This window comes from Sitophilus oryzae, unplaced genomic scaffold (assembly GCF_002938485.1).
Source record: "Sitophilus oryzae breed Bouriz unplaced genomic scaffold, Soryzae_2.0 scaffold_1432_pilon_pilon, whole genome shotgun sequence".
Classification (NCBI taxonomy): Eukaryota; Metazoa; Arthropoda; class Insecta; order Coleoptera; family Curculionidae; genus Sitophilus; species Sitophilus oryzae.
This window is the reverse complement of record NW_022146096.1, coordinates 113,042-129,473: the sequence shown is the minus strand read 5'-3', so window position 1 is coordinate 129,473 and position 16,432 is coordinate 113,042. Positions and strand designations below refer to the sequence as shown.

The following is a 16,432-nucleotide window of genomic DNA, read 5'->3' as shown; positions in this document are numbered from 1 at the left end:
AATATAGGAATACATCTCTTGAGACTTGAGACAATCTTGAGATCAAAGCTTGAGATATATCATGTATCATAGACCATAGATAAAGAGATTATGGAAAGAGATCATAGACCACAGATGGATTACATATTTTAACGTCAGAAATTGACAGTGAGAGTGACACAACAGAAGTTTATTTATTTATTGTGGTTTGTGGCCCTAAATTTATTGTTAAAAAAAATCCGATAAATACAATTCCTAACTAAGAGCACAGACCAAGAGCATTGGTAATATGTGCTAGAAGCATAAATGAAGAACCAGTTAGAATTAGACTAGAAGCAAAATTTTCTTCTTTGTTGCAAATATATCTAGAGGTTAAGAGGTTTGAACCAGATATTTTAGTAATTCTAGTTAGCAACAACGCATAAATTAGACCTCTTTGGAACATAAAATCCTAACACCAGCTAACACTAGTACTAGTGGCTGCCTATAACTAGAATGCTATGATAAACCCAGCTGACCAAACAATTTGCTCAGCTATCTGAGGATACTTGTAGGTACTTTAGTGTCTATCATTAAGTCCAAAGTACAGAGTAACTTCAAAAGTAGGTGTGTTCTATGACACCAAGTCAAATAATTTTTGTTTACAGTGTACCCGATTGAATTTCTACTGCTGTTTTATTACTTCCGATTCTCTATTCCAAAGATAGTAAAGTATTTGGTTTATTAAGTGATATAGGAATGTATATATAATTTTACGGAAATGAGTAAATTAAATTTAAATGCCTCTGCTCAGATAAGAGCTTATTATACAGGAAAATGTGATTTTCGTGTTACTATTCCATTGAAAGTGGATAACGAAATTAGCGACACCCAAATTACAGTGTTTTCTGATATAACAGATCCTTTGTCGATATTTATAAAAAAGATACAAAAGAAAATCCTTGATCATATGGGTAAGAATGTTAAAGAAAATAAGAACAATGGAACAGAAAATTGCATTACGAAAACTGATGATGAATTAGCATTAAGATTGAGTGAAATACCAGTCAGTTTTATTAGACATGCTGTAGATGCAAAAAAGTATAAGCCTGGTATGATCCTAAATCAATTGATAGAAAACATAACAAAACATAATCATGAAGTGTATGTGCAACTTTTTGAAGAGAAATATAAAATAATGGTAAATGCACCTTTGGTACATAACATACAATTACCATCAGCTATTTTTGTGAACTTTGGTGTAGAACCTGTCAAGTTTCATCCTCTCTTTACCAATATGAAAGAGTCAAAGTTTTTTTGGTATAAGTCAATAGACAAAAAACAATGGATAAAAGTAGGGGATACAATACAATACGATGTAAAAGAGAATGATCTAAATCATTATTTAAAATTCTATTGTAAATTGTATAGTTTAAATATGTTGCATATACTTGAATTAGAGAGTATTTCAGAAAATCCAGTCGATACATTGCCACCTTTTCCATCATGTCCATTTGAAAAGAGACATTGTTTAACAACAAGGGAACTCAGTAGAAAGCGGTAAGGATGCTCTTTGATTCGTGCATTTAATAATATACGAATGAAAAAAAAAGGCATCAAGATACATACAAAATGAGAAGAGATGAAATATGTAAAAATATATATGCCAAATATCATCAATCCTCATTTCTGTGCCAAGTTTGACGCCGTTTTTTTCTATTGTATGATATTTTTATCAACATACACTTACTACTGATTGAGGTTGTTGTTTTTTTTATATACTTAATATTTTATTTAGTTTTAGAGTTGTTTCATATAATATTCTCGCAGACAGATATGTGGGCAACAATCAGTTTGAATACTGCCCTCCACATGTTTTAAACATTCATTATCGAAAACATTTAACTATTAAGGAATTGAAAGGTATTTCACTTATTTACAAGATCAACTTGTTAACCCCCATTGCCTAACTTGTTAATGACATGCAAATTGGCATATTTTAATGTAAATAAAATATTCAGTGGGAACCTTATAAGTTTTTCAAAATTTTAAGACCATTTTTTACTACAAAAATTTTCAGAACTTTTATCAAAAACCGATTTCAAAAATGGCCAAGAGATATTTTTATGAAAATTTTCATGAAATTCTTGGTTTCTAACAATTATTCATATTTCGCTAAAAGAAATTCAAAACTTAAAATTATCTACTAAATGTTATATTTATATAAAAAAAATAATATATTTTTTTATATTTTTAAATGTAAATTGTTTATATCCTGAGTACAATTATATGCCACGCTTAATATTTTTTTTGTTTCGGATATTTTAACACAATGTATTTAAATTAAATTCACAAGTCCGGCTCTGTTTTTTTAAACGTTTAATCCAGTGGTGGCTCGTGACCCGTGTGACTGGGTAGGCGACAAAATTTTAGTTGCATCTATTTGCCCCCCCCCCCCTCTCCTAAATTTACATAATACCCTAACCCAGTTCGTAAATATGTTGTCTCTGGGTTAAAAACATTCATTTAGACTTTTCTGTAATACCTGTTGTATCGTCTTCTTACACTGAATAAAATAACGCTCTCTTTTATTTCGGATTCTTTTATTTCTGTGGCGTATTCTGAAATACAACCGGTTATATCATTTTGAATGACGTTTCCAATTTGTTTTAAACGCTTTTTGAATTTTCATATAAAAGTTTTAAATTCTACGTATAATGAATCATATGAAATATCCCCTTAACAAATTGTGATATATCCCCTTAAGAAATATCGGGACTATCCTAACTTCTAAACCTACCGAGCCTCCAAGACTTCATGCGATGGCGACCGGAGATTTCGCCTAACCCCTTAATACGATACAACTCCGGCTTACGTCGCGTCGCTACAGCACGTTGAGTCAGACAGAGACAGAAGACTGCCGTACGTCGAGCATCGACTCTGATAGTACGCGATGTATAAATCGCCGAACAAAGGCGTTTGCATTACTCCAACGGTCAAAATTATTTTGTTTTCTAACGCAGCGGCATAGTCAGCGTACACAAGCCGTAGTGAATATTTTAATATACAAGACCACAAATATTAAAATAATATTGATTATTACAACACACTTCCCTGAATTAACAGTATTTTTATGTATTGGCAACATTAATAGTAAATAATGTAATGTAATAACCGCTTAAATTCTGCCAAGATTTTAGGGTAGGCGCCGCCTACCTTGCTTACCCTGACGAGCCGCCACTGGTTTAATCTATTCATCGGTACAATATTGATAAGTTTTTAATTCATAAGATAAGCTTCGCACTCAGGAGATCGAGTTTTTTCAAAACCTGAAATAAGTCTCTGTATCTCACAAATTATCAGCTAATTTGATCAGATAGCCCTAATAAAGTGGCTATGAGAATGTGCAATTAGTTTTTTGATTTTCTAAAAAGTAGCGACAGGAAAAAATAAAATTGGTTTTCAAAAAAATCCGTTTTTTTCCTAAAAACTCAGCAATCCTTGAAATTTTTGAAACTATTTTGATGGCGTCGTGGTGAACATCCCAAAGCCCAACTTTGCCCCACTTTAACCATGTTTGTATCTATTACGGTTACCGAGATACCAATGCTCGTACCTCGAATTTGTAGCACCCTGTATAACATAAATTAGGATTGACTGACGTATTCAATTCTTTTCGCCCACTTGTTTTTTCACCGAAAATGACTACAACTTTTGATTTTTAAATGGCACCCCCGGCATATTATTATACTTTATTCAATAGAAAATGACACTGAATAGAATGAATAATGATGTGTCAACTTTTGACATTTTCGCTTAAAACAAAATTGTATTTTTAATTTCAATCTAGACTGCCATGAATGTGTTAAAAACTGCAATTTTTAATTAGGAGCCTTGGGAAAATACATTTGATCCTCTAATGTCTTTAGTGTCTTGTCATGGCCAGTTAAAAGTTGCCCAAATCGCATTTTTACTAATTTCTCAATTTTTTAAATGGAACGAGGGCCCATCGGCATATTTGGAATAAGCATTTTTTTACGAATAATTTGGTACCACACACTTGGTATTTCGAGTCAAAATGTCATTATGAACCACATGTCGCAATTTCAAATAAACCATATTCGAAAATGTCAAAAGTTGACATATGATGTCAATCTATTCAGAATGTCATTTTCGATCGAATAAAGTAACAAAATACGGAGGGTGTCATTTAAAAATCAAATGTTGTAGTCGTTTCCTGTGAAACAGGAAGTGACCAAAAACAATTGAATACGTCAATAAATTCTAATTTATGTCATATACTAACATACCAAATCTGGATTTTCTATGTGAAAAAAAAAGAAAGTTATAGCCCCAGGTCGTGGGCGTACAGCGAAAATCCACTAAGTCACATTTTTGGTTGAATTGGATTAAACACACCACTATGGTCCAGTTTTTCACGGTCTTTAACATGAAAAATCCATTAAGTCCAATTTCGGCATCCTTATAATATAAGGATGCCGAAATTCGACCAAGATGTGACTTAGTGGATTTTCGCTGTACGCCCACGAGGTATAGGGTTAGACATTTTTGAGACGCACCCGGTATACAATCCATTTGTTAAATAATAAATAACAATTAGAGATATCGTTATTAGTTTATTTCTTGTACTAATCGTTGTGATTAAAGTATTTGAAATAAATATAAACTCAAAAAACGGCTCACAATATACAAAACTAATTTTCTAGGTATGGACATATAATTAACAATTTTAATATAACGAATCTTTAAACAACTAGTCGGCTCTAAAAATTTACAATAAAAAGCATTTAAGTTAAAGTTTCGTGAAGTTGAATTACGCGATCAAGTGAGCAATGGGGTGTCTCGAGATTTTATTACCTACGTTAATCATTCATTCAGTTTTTTTTATATAATTTTTAAGGATATAAAGCCGATATTATTGTTCTCCAAGAGGTCGATAATCAATATTATTCAAGCTATTATAAGAACGAGTTTAACGAAATGGGTTATAAGAGTTTTTATAATAGGAAAGGTAACTGCATTCCCGAAGGACTTTTAACTGCATTTAAAAGAGATAGATATAGGTTTGATTTTTAAAATAATAGTTTTTTATTATTATAATTAATATCATGCAGACTTTTAGAATTCAAACATATTGTATTTACTAGAGAGCTTGAACGCAGGAAAGAATTTTCTCATATATGTCAAATGCTGGACAATAATAGTGAGGTAAAAAAGGAGTTTAAAGCACAGAATACTTCTCTTCAAGTCACAGTTTTAATGGACCAGTCGACAAAGAATGTAACTATTATTGGAAACACGCATTTATACTATCACCCAAATGCTGATCACATAAGACTGATACAGGCTTTTATGGCAACGACATTTTTAAATAAAATAAAACAGAGACTACTTAGGGTAAAATTGTTTTCAGATTTTAAAGTGGTCATTATTTAATAGCGATTTTATAGGAACATAAAAATGTTGCAGTTATATTTTGTGGCGATTTTAATAGTCATTTTGAAAAGTCTCTCTATGGTTTTATGACTCAAGGTACGATAGATCCACAACACAATGATTGTTTGAAAAGTATGTATCTATCTTTATTTCTGACTGTTATTTATCTAAGTGAGAGCGTCCACCAAAGTGACGTAGCATCTGACGTGGCACGTGATCTGGCAAGTAACATGCATCTTTTTTTTTGACATACTACAACGACGAATGACACGTTTCTAACAGCGCTACTTCAGTGTGCGCTGACACTTATCGTTTGTTCAATTCGACGTAACTTGCTAGATGCATGTTACTTGCCAGATCACGTGCCACGACAGATGCACGTCACTTTGGTGGGCGCTCTCACTAAGACTCTTCAGTCATCGTTCATCGTTACGTCATCATTATTTGTCAAAAATGAGTTTTAGGGTGTGTCTGAGATATGTGTGTGTATGAGAATAGTTAAATGATTCCGTTCCTATATTATTGATTGAGCGAGTTCCTTTTTTTTTCGGCATTTATTAATTTTTAATCGAACTCTTCATCAGTTACGATTCCTTTAATTCCAATCTTTTGAACTGTTGAAATTCCTAATTCTAAAGCATCAGCAACTCGCTATATTATTTAAAAACGCTATCAGTTTGCATTTTACACTAATTAATAATAATAATTACACCTTTGCACTGTACTTGCGTCACATAAATCGAAAAACGCCGAGAAAAATAATTTATAAGCTGAATAAATGAGCTCTTGTTCATTTTGGTAAAATATTTGAGCCATTTTTGCAATAAGACAAATTGAATTTTGTTTTACAGCAACAATCAAATTTTAATTCGGACATTGGTCTATGTCCGCCGGTATAAAGTAACTACATATATCGTCTCCAAACTGCATTCTGTGAAGCCGAGCCCGTGAAATGGGTATATAAATTTTCTGATGGAATTTGGCATAAGTCGCTCGGTTAGGCGTGCTCAAGCGTAGTGAGCAAGACTGGACTTTGAATTTTCGATCGGATAACAAGACCAATAAGAGACTAGACGTTAGCACCGACATTATATTACATACAATTAATCCGATGCACGGTTTTTCGCCGCGCTGCGTTTTGCATGAGTGCGTGGCAAGCTGAACTCGGCTTCAACTCCAACACATTTGCAGGGATAGGCGATAAACTATGAACCTATAAAATGTTGTTTAGGAGAAGTTGAATATCCGAGAAAGTTGAGTTATTGAATATTATTGCACCCAACAACGCCCTAATTACAACACATTTGCAGGGATAGGCGATAATAATCTGTATAGGCTTGGTGCATTCCGCCGGTGCTGCCACCATCGGAGAATATCGTAAACAATCGATATATACAAATACACAGGTTTAAATAGCAAGTATACGAAAAATGTATTATTTAGCTATTCTAAAAGTGTTACGAAGTATAATTTGTAAAAATTCTAAAAATAGACATAAAAAAGTAAATGTTTTGATATCTGCGGAACGTCCAACTTATATTATAATTTATTATTCTAGTTAAAAACACTTTTTAGATGAGTTTAACTACGGTAGCGACTATAGTTTTAATTACCGGTTTTGCTAGTGGGGCATAATTGGGGCTATTTTGGCTATAACGAAATTTTTTAAAGGTACATAATTATAATTTTAGAAGATGTTCATAAAACATTTAATCTAGTTGATTAAAAAAAGTATACCATTAATATTGCAAATTATATTTTATCCTCTCCTAGTATATGTCTATTTAATTTTTTGATTATGTAAGGAACACTTTGTTTACTTGTTTGGTTTCGAATTCCTTGAATCTTGAATTTATTTTTGCTTTTGATCAAATTGGTATGAGAAACTATGAACCTATAAAATGTTGTTTAGGAGGAGTTGAATATCCGAGAAAGTTGAGTTATTGAATATTATTGCACCCAACAACGACCTAATTACGCTCTCCTTTACGCGTTAGCATTTTTTCGGCAATTTTATTACGTTTTGAAATTGTGACAACACAACACGACGCCTAGTTCGAATTCTTTTTCACTTATTTTTTACTACCCGAAATAGCGTTACATAACACAAACGTCATACCTGAGTGTTTTATAGTCTCAATAGATGCACTAGCAAAAAACTAAAATACTTAAATATTATGATAAAACCACGATTTTAATATTATTTTAATGCGATCAACATGACGGCGGCGTCAAGTACATAATGATATATGATTTCTGCCGTTTCTGCCGTCGGAATTTGTTGACATCAACTGAAATGCACCAAGCCTATAGAGTTTATAAGTATATTTATGATGCCCGCCAATAAAATTGAAAACCCCAAATCAATTGACAATTACTAAAAAGAATATGCAGTAATTTACGAAATGCCGTAGTGACGTTACCAATCTCTTTCATCTGGTAGGCAAGTGATTGAGAGAGTTCGACAAAATATATGACGTGACTTTGAACGATGGCTGAACATTCTATAGTATTAATTTATTGATATATGACTATAATTTACAATTTTGATTTTGTAGTTTCCCCATCAGGAGATGCTGTAATCTATCACAAATTCTTTTTGAAAAGTGCGAGTGGTACCCCTAAGTATACCAATTATACCGACGATTATAAGGGCTGCTTAGATTACATTTTTATAGAAACCAATAAATTGAAAGTTACTCAAAATGTGCCGGTTACCAGTCCAGAAGAACTAGAAAAGTATGAAGGGCTGCCAAACGAATATTTCCCATCTGATCATTTAGCATTGGTTGTTGATTTAGAAATGAATTGAGATAATAGTATAATGTGAAATAATGATAATAATTCCTATGTCAGATTTTATATTTATTTCTTATATTATTATTTATATATTTTAAGTTTAACCCAGGTGTAAAATTCTTTGTTCAACCAAATATAGAAATTGTAATACATTTTTAAATATTAGCTTTTTAATAAATATTTATGGTTTAGTCACAGCGTATTCAATTCCTAATTTTCTCCAATTGTGTCCAGTTGAAAAATGCCCTACCATTGGACTTACATTATTATTATTATTTCAGAAATCAAATAGAAGGCGGGTAAAACCGGATGAACTATTGAATCATAAAATCACCAATGTATTGTATGTTGATTTTTTCTATGTTGCCACAATAAACATAAAGGCGCATTCTCACGACTCGTGTACTTGGCAAGTATTTTTTATTGGCATACAGGGTCTGGCGAGAATGCGGCGTATATAATTCCTATAATAAATAACTGATGCCCGACGCACCTTGTATACCCTGTATACATATCAATAACAAATGTTGTCAAGTACACGAGTCGTGAGAATGAGCCATAATACCAGCTAAAGCTAATATAGGGTGCCGAAAAATTAATGATAAATAGTTACTAATTATTCATTTATTTAGTTTAAATGGAACACCCTTTATATTTTGCGAGCATCGTATGCAGAATTATCTAGCAAACTGTATTACACCCTTTTTAATCATCTCTTCAAAGTTTTGTAGCAAATGCATATTTCTGTAATTCAGAACAAAACAGTTTTTAACATTACCAAAAGTAAGGTTTCTCTCACAACCAAAACTTCCATTTCCAATGCTACTGTGGTAGCATACTGTATGTTTTAGTTTATTTAATCTATGAGCTAATAAACAAATTTTAGTAATGTAGATTGTTACAATCATTCAGAGATGAAAATTATAAGAAAGCTGCTGGGAATTTTAAAATTATTTTTGATGTAAAACTTCTTTATCCGCGCTGGGAATAAAAATTCAGGGCCGTGAGTTAGTGGTAAAAAGGTGGTAAATGATCGAAAAAGTGGCAGGGACAGCCTACAGCTTAGAAATATGTAGTGACGCGACGTGTATTTGTGAGCAGTCCACGTGTTTTTCAAAAATATTGATATTTTAATAAAGTAAACGCCACGAATGTTTGGGAGTGAATCATCGCTTGATGAAGTTAGAATCGTCACGCGCGCTATCATTTTTACATTAAAAACGTAAATTTTTACCGCAGACGTAGGTTTTTAAAGGCCGGGTCTAATTATCTACCTGCGCTCCTCCTACTTATTCTAAAATGTTAGCATGATTGACAAAGACGATACTATATCGCGTTTCTTTGATTGATTCGTTTTTGTGCGTCAGTCCATTGGTGTGCTTGCAGTGCGACCAATGGGGCATTCCATTTTATATTTATAACCAAATATGTTTTGACAAGACTTTGACAGTTAAAACAACAAATTACAACAGATTATATATTGATTATTATATGACTTGAAACACCACAGCACTGGAATTAAGTTTTATGTTACCTTGAACAGATTAGTTCACCTGGTAGCGACCAGGATGAATCACTCCCAAACATTCGTGCCGTTTACTATACAAATTTTGTGAAAGTGAATCAAATTATTACGTGTAAAACTATTTGTTACACGTAAAAAACTATATTTTACGTACAAAAACATTTTTTACACTTTTCAAACTATTTGTTACACGTAAAAAACTTTCTTTTCGCGTAAAAAATATTTTTTAATTTATTACTTTTTCAACATTCCAAACTACACTTTTTCAAACATGTCCTTCAACTCATTCAATTTAATAGCTGTTGGTAAGTTTCACTTCAAATATGCGCACATAGTGCACACGCCCAATTTTTTTTTTATTATATCATAAATAGGTACATATTTTTTTCCGAAATAAAATACAGAAACTTTTTATTAATTAAATGTCATTTATTTCAACATTTCCATATGATTATAATTTTGAAAGGAAAAAAATATAGTACGTTATACTAACAGCGCTTTCAGATGGAGCAGACGCAACCCACGTGAAATTGTTCATATAAACTTATGGTACTTACTCGAAGTCGCGGACGCTCCGCTCCATCTGAAAGCGCTGTAAACGGTTTATGCAAACTATAAAACAAGAACATCTTGTCTTGCCCTGATAATATCACATTGGAATGACCACAGCTAGTGTACATTAAACAAATAGATTTGTAACAATTTCCGTGTTCCATAATTAGAAAAAATGTAAATTCTAATTTGAAAATTCCACTTTTACCGAGGATAACAATTATATTTTGTCAATGTACATATAAAAACCACTTTAATCTAAAAAACATATAAAAAGAGTTCATTCATACAAAAACACGTAAATGCCTCTTTTATTTTTCCTAATTTGCTTTGCAACTAGGTTGTATTCGTCTTTCAGGTAAACCGACCAAGAATCACTTGGTTTACACATGGAATATATACCTGAAAAATATTTTATTACTTAGTAATAGTATTAAAAGTAGATGACATCTACAGGATTTCTCACACAATACGTTTTTTTAGATAGAGTGTATGTAATTTAGATAAAAAAATCAATGTTTGAATTGAAAAATACTACGAGGTGTACTTCTTTTTAAAATATTTTGCACTTCTGGTTTAATAGGAAACAGCTAAACTCTGTCCAAGAGAATACACGACAGTAACAGCATAGATAAAAGAAACAAGTTTAGATCGGAAAGTGCCCATAAGGGCAATGTAAATACTATTTGATGCTATTCTTACAACGGTCATTCTCCAAAGCTTTTGATAATTTCGGAGCGGTTCGGCTTTTTCCGGAATTATGTCGCCAAATATTAATTCTTCAAATTTATTATTTTATTTTAATTTTTTAAATAAAATACAGTTGTATATAAGAAACTTTATTTTATATAAGGGCATGTATGAAATAGCTATGAAACATTGGAAACCGAGGTTATGCCACGATCCACGATGGTTTTTTTGCAGTTCACAGAACACAACTCTTAAGTTTTTCACACAACTTTTTAAGTTTTTAAAATGCCACTTTTATACAATTATTACAGGTTAGAGTAAATCAAATTTAAATTAAACTCACAAGATAGCAATAATTACTTTGAAAATGGACGCTTTAAAAACTTTTCGGTATTTTTTCAATGAGGGCGGTTTAAATTTGGAAAGATTTTATAATTTTTGAAGATTCTGACTTTGACAAAAGAAAATTATTTCTGTTCTTGTTTGGCGGTTGTTCTTAGCAATCGCTACAGCAGCGCCCTACAACGTATGTGCTGCAAAACAATTATAAGTTTTGGCGGCAAGCCGAGCATTCCAATCTAAACTTGTTTCCTTTATCTATGAGTAACACTTAATGCCCGTCATTTTACTGACAGGTAAATTGTATTTTCTATCATGTTTTAGATAGATATTACCTATTAAATTCTTCCTGACTCGTTTGACATTTCAACTACATTTTTTGTCAATATAGAGGGCAATTCAAATTAGTTTTCAAATCAAAGATCAGTGGATTTGGCTCATATTCTACACCGAGTGGTTTTCAAAATAATGTTATTAAACTAAATTTGCAACTTATTTAAACCTATAAAAATTATTACTCACAATCTTATAAGATTGAGTATTTGTGCCTTTTATTCTCTCATTTGAGGATAGTTATTTATAAATGGTCCCATTTAACAAACAAGCTCTTGTTAAACTAGAAGTACCTACCAAAGCGGAAAAGATTATAAAAAGAAATATATAAAATATATTATAAAAAGAAAGTATACCTTGAAATATCATTAACTTAATACATTGAGATTTGTATCTAAATTAATATCCCAAAAAAACTCTGAATAAACAGGTTCTGTGAAAAATCCAGTGTTGTTAAACAATCTATACTAAACTTACAATTTATTCAGTCTATTTCTGTTCGCTAGTTTCCTTATTTTCGGATATTTGTACGTCTTTTGGTGTAACAGGTATATAGGATTCTTCTTTTTCCGAGCGATAAATGCTTTTCGATTCAAGTCTTTCTTGTTCTGATTGCCAGTTGACCTAAAGAGGAAAAAATGCGATAATTACACAAGAAAAATATTTTATACCAGCAATTCGTAATATTGTCACATTTGTCAGATATCAAAAAAAGTTTGATTAAAAAATAAAAATATGAAAAAGTTATGGTAACAATTTGGTCTCTGATGTTATTAATCCTTGACTTCTTTAGTCATTGGATAGCACATAGATTGATATTACTGGTAAAACCAGTGTTGTTTTACTAATGGTGCTGTAAAACTGTTTAAGAGGTAGTGAAATAAAGATTTAAATTTCCGAATTAGTTCTTAGTTATCCTGAAACGCTCTACATTATCGATATTTTTTTGGAGTTTACCTTTTGTTTATGCTGCCTAATATGATCGTCTACAATGTTCCAGATCATTTTTTCCGTTAAAACGCCGTCTTGAGACGCGTATGCTGCCCTCTGCCATGCTACACCCAATTTAGCAATTTCACGACCGGACATACCTGCCGCTACTCTTGCAATCTTCGAACAAATGGCACTGTAGTCAAAGTTGTCCACCTTTAATCTCCTGACAAAGTAAAAAAATAGTAGTATAATAAAATACTAAAAATAATACTCTAAATTAGAGCCCAGTGCTTAAATTACCTAGCCCCTTCTGCAGCAGGTTCTAACACGAACTTTTGGAAGTATAATCGAATCAGACGCTCTCTTTCTTCCAATCCTGGCAGAATGAACTCCACCATTTCGTCTAAACGATCGTTTACTGCCCAGTCAAACTGTTCTGGTGTATTGGACGCCAAAACCAACATAACTTTATTGCTCTGTTCACCTAAAGATTATTATGTAATAACAAAACATATGATCAAAAAAAAAATTGCGTCAGAGTTGGCTTGGAAACTACGTTTAATTGCATTTTATATTGTTACTGTAGAACCGTCGACATCTCTCAGCGAAAGTGTATACAGTGTCCGGCAATAGTGCGTCGGGCATCTGTAGCTCCTAGGATAAAAAACTTGAGAATTTTGTTTAAGTGCAAACCTAAAGTATGTACGAGGTTGTATTTCAAGAAAATATTTTAATTTCTATAGGGTGGCTCAAAAGTGTGATTGGACCGGAATTATTTTTTTAAATGTATATTTATTGTATGTATATTATTGCATTTTTGGCTTTCTTTCAGATCCCTTTACATATTTTTTCCCCATTTTTCAACCTCCCTTAAAAAACTTCATTTTACTGCAGCTATAATAGATTCTTAAACAATTGTCTAACAGAAATGAGCATTATTGAATAGCTTAGAAATATTATCTTCGTTCTTTATTTTATTTTTCGGATGAACCGGCAACACTGTATGCCGTTTTTTATTTTGTCTCTCTGTCTGTCAACTGGTTGTATATATTTATCTCTGTCATATGCATTAAAGTACAGAACACGGAAATAGTGACCAGAGCTAGTATGTAGTGTTATTAAGTAGTGTATTGTAGTTGTTTAATAAATTAGTTCGTGTATTTAAATATAAGGACTCACAAGATCTGTAACAATATGTAAAATTATATGATGAGTCAATTGTTAATTCCAAGCTAACTTGGACGCCCTTTTTCCGATAGTATAGTGTTTTTGTATATACTAACTTACCAGTTCTATACAAAAATGCATTTAACATGGACCTCAAATCTTCAGAAATATTTTCAGATGATCTTTTTCTTAAAAATGCATCTGCTTCATCTATGAATAGCAGGAGACCTTTTCTAGAATTGTTTGCCCAGTCAAAAACTTTATGTATAGCAGTAACACCATCTTTCCTTAAAGGTGCAAAATCTCCTCCAGTTAAAATGGCATAATCCATTCCAGCATGGTGGGCTAATTTCTGTAAAAATATATGTTTTAACAAAAATTTTTATAGTGAATTAATGACAAATAAATAAATACGCCTCTGTGTATTTTGTTTTGAAGCATAAATAAGAGAATAATAGTGTAAATAAATAACTAGCAAAAAAAATTCTGGAGCCAAGTCCACATTGTCGACTCTTTATTATGGAAAATTTATTTCGAGCAAGCAATTATTTCTGATGGACAGTTTGACATAAATTTTTACCAGTGAAGATCCAGCTTAAGAATCTATAGATGTGAGGTTATTTATTTAAATGACATAGTTAAAATCTTGGACCACGATAGATCTGAGAAGGTCGCAGTGGATCAGGCTGAAAGCCACCTCCAAGAATCTAATCTAGTCTAGTTTAAATCTTATTTATCTAACCTTTGTAAACATAGTTTTACCAGTACCAGGAGGCCCATGCATGAGTACATTACTGTACATACCCCTATTTTGTCTTGTATTTTTAGTTGCAATAGCAATATCCCTCAACCTCTCTTCCAATTTTGGAGCAAGTACTACACCTTGAAGTACATCACCCTCTTTGGTTTTTAATTTTTTTAGAGTTGTTACAGGATGTTTCACTGCTTCCAGCAAAGAAAACTTGGAAGTCTCTCTAACTAATGATGGCTTTCCTGTAAATATATGACATTTTAAATAATGTAATGCATTTCTTTTTTAATTTCTATAAGAATACCTAACTGAGATTCTATATAACGTGCTGTTACAGAGGTCGCTCCTTTGGCTGAATAAACACCAAGAGCTAATAAAGTAAGACCACCAGCAGCTGTTAGTACTTTATTCCAATCTGTAAGCATGGCTTGGGCTCCAGCCCCTATAACAGTACCTGCAGTTCTAAAGTACATTATAAAGTAAAATTAAAATCAAAATTAAAGTTACTACACTGCTTACTTTATACTTTCTAAAACAGTAACACGGTTTTCTTGAGCTTTAAGTCTAATTTGTTCAAGCGTGAGATCTCTATTTTCTCTATCAACTTTTGCTTTAGCTTTAAGTTCTGCTTCTACTCTTTTCATTTCATTTTTGTGCCTAAGTTCCATTTCGTGCTCGATTGTAGCTTTTCGCATAGCTTCTTGTTTAGCCACTGATTCTTCTTGTCTACACAGGATCTACTAATTTAATACATAAACTAGATATAATTGTGTACCTACCTTCTTAAACTTTCTTCATTCATTCTCTGTTGTTGTGCCAACTGGTCATCATATCGTTTTCTAGCTAATTGATCTTGATACTGAGCTCTGGCTTGATGTTGTCTTGTTTCTTCTTGAAGTAGTTTCCTTTTTTCTTCTGCCTCAGCTCTTTTAGCATCAATTTGCATTTGGGCAATATGGGCCTCGTATTCTTTAATTTTGGCATGTTGCTCAGTTTGCTTCGTTGTTTCTTGAAGCTTAGATAGTTCCAAAGCTTCTTTTGCATGCTCTAAGAATTATATACAGGTATAAATATCTTTAAAACAATGTATCTTCTTAATGATATAAGGCTTATATTACATAACCTAAGAGCTAACTTACTAGATCTCTCCAACTCCCTAGCAGCTTGGGCAGCTCTCTCCAGAGCAGAAGAATCAAACCTATATGCTTCCATTTGTTTTCTTTCGGCTTTAGTTAAATTAGGTTCTTTTGGAGCCCCATCATCGGATCCTCCACCCCCGGCACTGGCCGGTACACCGAGTCCCAACTGAGCCAAGTCTGGACCCTGTTCCCGATTTTTTCCATAACCGAATAACCACGACATTATATATGTTACACTTTTATTAATAGGAAAATATTAAATATCTAAAAAATTAAATTAATGAACAAGTTTTGAGGTTACATTAACATGCTTATTAGTTATTAGACGTTTCTAGACATTTTCTGACATCATTAGTTGGGACTATGTATATTTCTGGTTGCCTAATGTTTCCAAGCAAACAATTTTGTAGAGATGTTTGCATATAAAAAACAAAATTTCGATACTTGGTTTGAGATTAGAGTAGTATCGAAAATTATTGTTGAGGGGTATACCTTGTTGATATCTATCGGGTGTCCCCAAAAAAAGTTACATAACAGACTTAACTTTTTAAAGACTTTCAAACACCCGATATTATTTTTTTTTGTTTTGCTAGTAAGAAAGAATTTCAAAATAGCTTTCAATATACTAGCATTGCTAGTGTTACAAAATATGCATTATTATTGAAAACACAACAGGAATAAAACCATGATATTATTAGTTTCTTATTAATAGGAATAGGGCACACAGACTAAAAACTGATTGGGCATCAATTTTTCTAATCTTTTCTTAATAATATTTTAACAAATAGC

General features: G+C 32.2%; 2 protein-coding genes across 3 annotated transcripts; one reads left to right on the top strand and one right to left on the bottom strand.

The window, feature by feature from the left end:
* Nucleotides 1-149: 149 nt before the first annotated feature.
* LOC115876345 (2',5'-phosphodiesterase 12-like) lies at nucleotides 150-8,374 on the top strand. 2 transcript variants are annotated; one of them, XM_030892081.1, is made up of 7 exons: nucleotides 150-529; nucleotides 627-1,518; nucleotides 1,757-1,881; nucleotides 4,880-5,042; nucleotides 5,094-5,376; nucleotides 5,430-5,547; nucleotides 7,974-8,374. In XM_030892081.1, the coding sequence occupies exons 2-7, from the start codon at nucleotides 740-742 to the stop codon at nucleotides 8,225-8,227; spliced, it is 1,722 nt and encodes a 573-aa protein (XP_030747941.1). In that variant the 5' UTR covers nucleotides 150-529; nucleotides 627-739; the 3' UTR covers nucleotides 8,228-8,374. The 2 variants fall into 2 exon arrangements, with proteins under 2 accessions (XP_030747941.1, XP_030747940.1); XM_030892080.1 differs by having other exon boundaries at nucleotides 150-1,518.
* Nucleotides 8,375-10,146: 1,772 nt separating this feature from the next.
* Nucleotides 10,147-15,996, bottom strand: LOC115876342 (ATPase family AAA domain-containing protein 3A homolog). The gene is made up of 10 exons (XM_030892076.1): nucleotides 15,644-15,996; nucleotides 15,284-15,551; nucleotides 15,024-15,230; nucleotides 14,809-14,966; nucleotides 14,496-14,746; nucleotides 13,874-14,105; nucleotides 12,887-13,070; nucleotides 12,611-12,809; nucleotides 12,131-12,277; nucleotides 10,147-10,693 (listed from the first exon to the last, which is right to left on the bottom strand). Exons 1-9 carry the CDS (start codon nucleotides 15,864-15,866, stop codon nucleotides 12,143-12,145), a joined length of 1,857 nt encoding a protein of 618 aa, XP_030747936.1. The 5' UTR covers nucleotides 15,867-15,996; the 3' UTR covers nucleotides 10,147-10,693; nucleotides 12,131-12,142.
* Between the last annotated feature and the right edge of the window lie 436 nt (nucleotides 15,997-16,432).

Excerpts from the sequence above, each read along its gene's own strand:
- LOC115876342 (XM_030892076.1), bottom strand. The coding sequence starts at position 15,866 with ATGTCGTGGTTATTCGGTTATGGAAAAAATCGGGAACAGGGTCCAGAC. Across the intron at positions 14,747-14,808 it reads TTATATAGAATCTCAGTTAG|GAAAGCCATCATTAGTTAGA; the intron begins GTATTCTTATAG and ends ATATATTTACAG. Across the intron at positions 12,810-12,886 it reads CCTGCTGCAGAAGGGGCTAG|GAGATTAAAGGTGGACAACT; the intron begins GTAATTTAAGCA and ends TTACTTTGTCAG.
- LOC115876345 (XM_030892081.1), top strand. The coding sequence starts at position 740 with ATGAGTAAATTAAATTTAAATGCCTCTGCTCAGATAAGAGCTTATTAT. Across the intron at positions 5,043-5,093 it reads TTTAAAAGAGATAGATATAG|ACTTTTAGAATTCAAACATA; the intron begins GTTTGATTTTTA and ends AATATCATGCAG. Across the intron at positions 5,377-5,429 it reads TAAAACAGAGACTACTTAGG|GAACATAAAAATGTTGCAGT; the intron begins GTAAAATTGTTT and ends GCGATTTTATAG.